We start from the raw sequence: 8,653 nt of genomic DNA, 5'->3' as shown, positions 1-8,653 counted from the left end.
CCAAAAAAAAAAAAGAATACTCATGCATCCACCACATCCAAGACATGATAAGCATCAATACATTTATTTACAATACGTTCTTGGGTTTAGATACACTTAAATTTAAAAGAAAAGTCTTCAAGGAAGTCTGCACCAGATACCAACTTGCATGATGTACAATGTACTTTAGTTTGTAAATAGTGAATATAACAGCTAATTTTTTCAATATAGGTATAGGTGGGGTTTTGTTGGCAAAAATAAAGACATGTATTGAAAAGTCATACAATGTTAAAGATCATCCACCATCATGGACCAATAAAAAGATATTACATTAGAATGTTACAAAATGATATAAGTTGGCCACTTCCAGTTAAATTCACTGGGAGATATTGCATGGTCACTATACAGAGGTATGGCAGCTGTACATGGACTGTGTCAGCCTAAAGGTTGTTCTTAATATAAGGATAGATTACAGGCCTTCCTAAACCAGAATAACAATATTATAAATTCTTTCATCATGTCCCCTGAGGAAGCTTAATGGCGAAACGCGTCGGGGTTGAGCCGTTTTGGGCAATTGTTTAAATACTTAGCTGCCTCTGTTTAGTGACCAGGCAGTATCTCCCAGTGAATTTAACTGAGAGTGGCCTAATAAAATCATTAAAAATAGTAAACACTGCTCTGAAATGTTATGTTTTTTTTATAGTGCAGTGTTAGCTACCAATGTCCCACAGTGTAATCAATGCAGCAAAAATCATTCATAGACTGGAGAGATGCTGTTACATGACCTTACCTTACACCAGCCTTTGATTAGGTATGTTTAGCAAACTTCCAAACAAACACAAAAGTAGTGGCTAGATTCTTTAGATGTTGGCACCAGTGGATTTTAGTACAGTATAAGCAAACCTGCAAACCAGCTGTTTAAATTGCAAGATATGAATTATTAATTTCCATAAAAATGTTGGTAAAAAAATATTTACATACATTACATATTAACAGCTGGAAAGCATTGTGGAGAGCCTCCAACCATCATCATGCTTGAGCGGCACAGTTTTAATTGACAACACAGTGGGGAATGAGACATTCTTTCTTGTCACCTGGCAAATTGCTGTACCAAGAATTCATTTACAAGATCCAAAAGGAAAAGCATATGACTCAGCGTGGTTTAGTAGCAATGCCACTTCCAAGTTGTCCAAGCTCCACTTCCCAGGAACAGCAGAGGTAACATTATGAAACATTATGAAATTGTTATGCATTTATAGAAAAAGTAAAATCCACAGGAAAAAACATTCTCCTGTCAAAATGTCACACATTAACTGAATGTTAGTCATTCTCCTGGCCTAAATGCTAGAAAAAACAACAGAATCATAGTATGTACAAACATTTCCCTTGTAAAAAAACAACAAGTCTAATGAATGTGAGAAAGGGCAACACTGTATCCATAATATCCTGTCAGATGTTATAATGTTAAAGCATTGGCAAATAAGATTCCAGCTGTCCCCAAATTGTAACCCATGGCTCACCTTCATCTGGCCCTTGGATCATTATTCACAAATGTTGAAGCACTATTTAATCCACTTACAGAAATTAATGGACATCATTCCTCTTATAGACCCCGACAATAGGCAAAATTCCAGCAACTATTATCATTGATGGAGCACAATTTCTCAAAAAGATGGTGCATTATATACCCTGACACCAATGTTGATTGGTGTATTTATTAAAGCTCTCCAAGGCTGGAGAGCATACACTTTCATTGCTGAAGCTGGGTAAATATGTTTATAATCCTGGACCAGATCCATTCCAGGTTTGCTGGATCACCCAGATTTACTGATTAAAGAGTATCCTCTCCAGCCTTGGAGAGCTTTAATAAATCAGGGCATACAGTACAGCTCAAAAATAAGAATGTATGAAAAATAAACGAAATAATTTTAACCAAAAATGACATTTATGTTTTAGAGAGGACGTTGGGACTACAGTCTATGCAATTCAATTACATCACCCCAATCTATAGGCATAACCGTTACATCCAGAGCAGCCAATGAAAATGTGCCGCCAATTCTTGCAAGCTGTCACATGAATCAAAATACAAATACTTATCCGAATCCAATGGTTGTCTATGCATCTGTAAGTCAAGGTTTTCTGCCAGTGACTGGAGCAAAAGTGATAGCCATTATTGAACCCGAAGGTGGGAAGCCAGTGACTCTGGATCTTCTGGACAATGGGGCAGGTAACACTGCAAGACCTGCAATAATAAACATGTGTTGACATAACCAGTTCTGTAAGCCAGTGCACAGAGCAATGCTCTGGGACATATTTACCAGGAGGCACAGTAGCCTTCTATTAGTAGTATGTTTTAAAAGATTTCATTGATAGTTTATATTCAAGTATTGTTTCACTAGACTAAAATTCTGAAAACCTACCTTTATTCTGATTGTAAAACATTTTAATCTAAGTCCCCTTACTTGTGACCTAACTTTTTTCTTGATTATATAATAAATAATATAATGAAGAAAACAGTTTAAATAAAAGTCATTGTGAATTGTTCTCAATTCTTAGTTATGACAAATTCCTTTACCATTAATATAAAAGCACAAAGTTACAGTTTCCAGGGAGAGAGTTTTCAATTTGATAACAGGTTTGAGTTCTTTATGTACTTTCTCAAAAACTATATACTAATGTTCTATTATATTTTTAAAAAAATAATTTGATCAAACAATAGCAACACCAAATGAATTTGTATAATCAATATTATAATAGTTAATAGTATAAAAGTACAAAGCAAAAATATAAAACCCTTTTTATTAGATATTTTATGAAACATGAGGAAATAAGAACTTAAACTGCGTAACAAATCTCCAGTGTGGAAGCTTTCATTTGGTGCTGTCAACAATTTTTACAGGTGGTGAAAAAAATGTCCTCTGAAAGAATGAAAATATACATCAACTTCACGATGTTAATATATAAACAATATTTTATTGTGTGATTGTTTATCTACTTAAAGTGTTTCCAGTCTTCAAACTGTTAATATTGGATTCTTTTGTTTTCTAAATATGTTTCATCAAAAAAAGAAAAGTTAATTGTGAGTTTCTTTGCATATTCCATAAAGATCCGTACATGTTATATTTACCTAAGTGTTATTTGCAATTCTGATTGTCAGAAGTTGCCCCTTCTTGCTTTAAAAACAATGAATGACAATTCAGACTATTCATGTTGCCTGCATTGGATTTGCACTTTAACCTTTCTTTTAAAATCTGCAATAAGAGAGGCAACTCTGGAAGGTGGGCCAAAAGCATTCTACTTGACAGCTAGGGAAGAATAGATTAACATATGTTGACCCCTTTAAAGGGTACAAAAACATTCTTTTTACACTACAAAAATAAAACTATTTCATAACAAACTGTTTTCAAAACTTTATTTATTTTGCATGGTATAGAGGCTTAGAAGTTTTCTCATGTTTTAAATGTTTTGTCTTATTACTGAAATGTCCTTTAACTTTCTGTCCATTTAACAAAGAGAATGTAAGAAACTCAATTGCTGTCTGATCATATGGATTGATGCAGTTTTCTTACTCATGTAGCCGTTTGAACTAATTTTACAATTAGGAGCTAATGCTTTAGTCAATATATAATTTTTTAAATAACATTTCATTGTTTTTTGGATATGTTAAGGTGCTGACACAGCCAAGAATGATGGGATCTATTCAAGATATTTCACTGATTTTTCCACAAATGGAAGATACAATTTGAAAGTCCGAGCTATAGGAGATGACAAAAGTCGTTTAACAGCGCCAAAAAATCGTGCTCTGTATATGCCTGGTTACAGCAATCGTGGTAGGCACTCAAAAAAATATATAAATTGTGCATATATTATTATTATTATTACACAGTATTAATATGGAGCGCCATTATATTACCCAGCACTGTACAAAGTCCATAGTCATATCAATAGCTGTCCCCCAAAGGGGTCCACAATCTAATGTCCCTACCATAGTGATATGTCTTTAATACAGTCTAAGGTCAATTTGGGGGGGTAGGCAATTTACCTAACTGCATGTTTTCTGGGATGTGGGAGGACACTGGAGTACCCGTAGGAAACCCACAGAGACATGCAGAGAACCTTCAAACTCCTGGCTGGCATTCAAACCTGGGACCTAGTGCTGCAAAGGCCAGAGTGCTAACCTCTGAGCCACCATGCTGCCCATTATATTATATAATAATGGGGGAAAAAGGTATATATGGACAAAGTAAGTATAAGTTAGGTAGCAAGATATTTTCTATTTTGGTGGCTTTGTTAAATGCAGCAAGTTCTAATATTTCTACATAAGTTTAAAAGTTCATGAGAAAGCTCCACAAATGATTTAATTATGTCACAAACAGCCATGCTTCTGAATGAGTGTCTTTTTAGTAAAAACTGTAATCTAGCTAGTGAAAAGGTTAAATTGGTTCCCTTGTCAAGAATCAGCCAGAGGATTTACAATGAATAATTGGCCTGTTGTTCTGGATAATTGTTTTGAATAAGCCTGTAGACATTTGGGGCCATAAAGTGCCTAATTGCCATTATCAGGCAATACCCTCTGACACCAGTTCCTCAGAATGAAAATATAACATCTATATTAACATATGTTTTTCCAAGCTTGGTAACAAATGGTTATACCACCACAGACACAGTAGCAATGTTAGAATAAGTAAAACCTATACTTAGCAGTAACAGTCCAGTTTTTCTTCATTTAGGTAATAATTGAAATGTTTGACAATGATCAAAATGTGCATGGCATGTACCATCACTGAATTACAAAAAAATATATCTTATATTTCATCCAAATCTTCATGCCCACTATTAATCACTAAAGTATTAATAAAAAAAATGATGTGTCAATGGGCTGTTGACTTGGTGGTGGTTATATTTGATTACACCCCCAACCTCAATGTTACCATGTGCCACTTAGGATTTGTATTGCCACTACTGCAGCCTTCAGGACTGATTGTATAACTCTACAAATTTCAGGGTAGTCTCATCTATCATAACATGATAACTTTTTATAATTTATGTTAAATGTGTTAGGATCTATTCACACTGTAACGCTGCAGTAGGAATTTTCGTGTACATACTGAACAGCACCTCAATGCACTTTACCAACCATCTGACGTTGAATGTGGTGTACTGGTAAACATTGTTTCATTTTGGTGCTCTAGGTAGCCAATTTAAATGAAGGAAATGCACGGTGTCAGAATGCATGTTATAACATTATAACATAGCAAGAACAATGTTATATGTGACATTTGCTTCAAAAGCCTAAGCAGTTTCCTTTGTCTAACTAATCATGAAATGTAAATTCCTGTAGTGAACAGTTTCCTGCAACTTGCTGTCATATAGGACACTAAAGATCAGTGCTGCATCGTCCTACTATTGTGGGAAGGATCCATTGTTGCTAGTCATCCAAATGACAGAATTAAAGTAGACAAATGAGCACTACTGATTCCTAAAAGTATAAACATAAGTATGGCTTCATACACACAATAAAAAAAAACAACAAGTGCTGACTTAGTCCTTTTCTGCCATAGTTCTTATGCTTAGTAGTAACTAAGTAGTTGCTTCCTGGAGACTAAGTAGATGCTGAAAGAAACCAAAAGGTGTTGAAGGCTACAGGGTAGCTGTAGAGCAAAACAAAAGTAAAAAGCTATTAGGTAAATAAAAGGAGAGCATTTTATGGAAACCTTTGCTAAGAAAAAACTGTATAGACTACCAGTAATGTCCTTATATATACATACAAATCCACTGATCTGATCGTCTTAGCTTGTATATAATCGCTACCAAAGGAGTATGGACTATTCTTACCATTTTCTTTGACCTGAAATATACAACTGCATAAGAACTAATGATATAGGGGCCAGGGAAAGAATCACTTTAAATTTTTTAATGTGTTTTTATCAGTTTTTACCAAATTATAAATAATTTGCTAAAATTGGTTCATACAGTTATTTTGCTACACATATAGAAGACTTAATTAATACATTTCTTTACTTTAGGCAAGATCATTTTAAACCCTCCAAAACCCCCGGTGAATAATGATGATCTTCAGCTTAACGTTGGACCTTTCAGTAGGACAGCTTCTGGTGGCTCCTTTTTGGTATCCAATATTCCAACAGGAGTGCAGCCAGATATTTACAAACCAGAGAAAATATCTGATTTGGAGGCCCAGTTAACAAACCGCAGGATTGTATTATCATGGACTGCAACTGGTGATGATTTAGACCTGGGACAAGGTACAGTAAATTCCCAAACTTTAATGTTTATACCAATTACACCTCATGGTTCAAGTTGTTTAGTGTACTAGCCTGACAACTAGCATCTTCAGGAGAAAACTTTGTTTCAGTTTATGAAAAGTATATAAATTATAGTATTTTTAAAATTTAATTTCAATGGAGCACAAAGCTTTGCAGAATTTTTTGTAACTGTTGTATTTTGCCATGTCGTGTGCCAGAAAGAAAAACAAGACTTCTTGAGGGAAGTTATAGATGCTATTATGTAAATGCATTTATAATTGCGGATCTTATCTAAAGTTTCCTATAGACTTATTAAAATGTTCCATGTTACCATATGTGGCTTTTTTGGGTGAATATTTACTGCCTTTGATTTAATTCCCAGCAACATTTGATTGACAGCTGTCAGCTTTGCTGGACCTATTATGCAGATATTACCTTCCCATGAAATTAAGGCTACCTTTAGTTATTGAGAATGATGGATGGCCTCACAGACCATTTTAGCCAGGCAGAAAAGTCATAGAAGGATTGATTATGTACTTTAGGTCTCAGGGCTTCTGAAGATGATATGAAGAATGTGGAAGTAATGTTTATTCATGTGCCCAGTTTAAAATTAATAAGCCTTTATTCTACTCTCTGAATAGCTTATTATATTTCAACTGGTTTTTATTAGTATTTGAAGGAACAGTTAAACAAAGAGTCCTTTGCAGTATAGCTTGGCACAAACTATCATTAAAAAAATTGTAAAGCACATATAAAATAAAGGTTTTATGAACTTTAATTTTTTTATAACACAATTATTCTATTATTTCTAGCATCAAGATATGAACTGAGAATGAGCACTAACTCAAAAAAACTCAAAGATAACTTTGAAAGCGGCATTCTAGTCAACACAACTAGTCTTACCCCATCCCCTGCTGGATCAAAAGAGACTTTTGTACCCGAAAACATTCATCTACTGAACCACACTGCTGTATTTTTTGCTATAATTGCTATTGACAAAGCATCACATAAATCTGATATATCTAACATTGCACAGTCTGTATTCTACGATGTTCCAATTCCACCAAATCTGCTACCTACTAAAACCACTAGTACAGTAAACTCTGTAACAACTACAGCCAACACATCAAAGCTCACCACTGTATCATCCAAACCCTATAGTGAGCCACCCACCACTCCACCAAAGATCACCAGCATTTCTGCATCAACTAAACCTACCTCTGAACCTTCTTCCACAATCACTACAAAAACACTAACACTGACTCTGATAATATGTGCAGTGCTGATATTGATTTGTTTACTGGTGTGCATTGTCATTTGTATTTGCTGTCGAAAGAAAAAGAATCACCGTAAACATAACTGTTAAACAACATCATTAAAGAGATCTCTGACAAACAAAACAATAGTTTGAATGGTCACTGTCAATAATAACCATACATTTTTGGGAATTCTGCATACCCATAGGGCACATTTAGGTTCATAACGTTTGGCTCATGCAGAGAGGTATGGTACTAGGATCCTAAAAGACCCACAGAATCCCTGAGCACAAATCAATAATGTGAGACTGCTTCTTGTCCCCAAAGCCATTTCCCCTATCTTCTTTTTCTATTCTTATTGTTATAATAATGAATAAGTATTAATTGGTCCTTATAGCCCCACATTGTGTTAAACAGAAATAGTCATATAGTGATTTTCTGTTGAATGCCTGGTCTTACTAATATATGCTTCCTTTTTTACTCTATGCCTGATGCTTTGCAGTAACAAATTCATTTAATTTTTGAATAGTTTATTTTTGGGACAAGTTTTTTAGGGTCTACCTCCCTCCCTTAGGCAGATTAAATATCTGTCTCCATGCTGATGTAAACTATACACTGCTTTGATGAATTCTTGTTCAGGTGGAAAATATAAATTTTGTGAATTTTTCATTAGGGCAAAAATGTACAGCGCTGCATTATATGTTGGTGCTATATAAATACTGTTTAATAATATTAATAATATTAATCTGTCATTGGTTCTAGCCCCCTTACCATTGTATTAATAGCTGAGTAGCTAACTGCATGTAACCAGCATAGCATTAGACCTCTAGGGCAGTGTTTCTTGACCCCACGTTTGATCACACCCAACAATTGGCAGTTCTTGTAATAATTGCTGTGGTTTCCAACATGCATCTTATTATGTCAACAAAATATTGAATATTGTTGTTTGCACAGGTATTTAATATTTAACTTTACTATTTGGTCACACTTGTAAATTCCTATAATCTGAGTCTTCTTAGCCTTATTGAATCACTAGTTGAAATGTGCTGTAAACCATAACAGAATTATTTATTTCTAATCTAATCTAATGCAGAATATGAAGTACCTTGTTTATGGTCCTTTTCTCCCAAATCTCATAATGTAGGTAGGCTCTGA

The 8,653-nt window shown here is 34.5% G+C and overlaps 1 protein-coding gene across 1 annotated transcript in view; it reads left to right on the top strand.

The window, feature by feature from the left end:
* Positions 1 to 8,427, top strand: part of LOC140336665 (calcium-activated chloride channel regulator 1-like) — a 28,615-nt gene extending 20,188 nt beyond the window's left edge. Inside the window, exons 10-14 of the mRNA XM_072419931.1 lie at positions 976 to 1,197; positions 1,936 to 2,206; positions 3,648 to 3,809; positions 6,006 to 6,242; positions 7,055 to 8,427. Of these exons, the coding sequence (XP_072276032.1) occupies positions 976 to 1,197; positions 1,936 to 2,206; positions 3,648 to 3,809; positions 6,006 to 6,242; positions 7,055 to 7,608 (1,446 nt within the window). The 3' untranslated portion in view covers positions 7,609 to 8,427. The remainder of the gene's footprint in view (positions 1 to 975; positions 1,198 to 1,935; positions 2,207 to 3,647; positions 3,810 to 6,005; positions 6,243 to 7,054) is intronic.
* The last annotated feature ends 226 nt before the right edge of the window (positions 8,428 to 8,653 follow it).

The sequence above is a fragment of the Pyxicephalus adspersus genome, chromosome 8 (genome assembly GCF_032062135.1).
Source record: "Pyxicephalus adspersus chromosome 8, UCB_Pads_2.0, whole genome shotgun sequence".
NCBI classification, from domain to species: Eukaryota; Metazoa; Chordata; class Amphibia; order Anura; family Pyxicephalidae; genus Pyxicephalus; species Pyxicephalus adspersus.
Note: the sequence above shows the minus strand (reverse complement) of the source record. Positions and strands in the feature narration are given on the sequence as shown.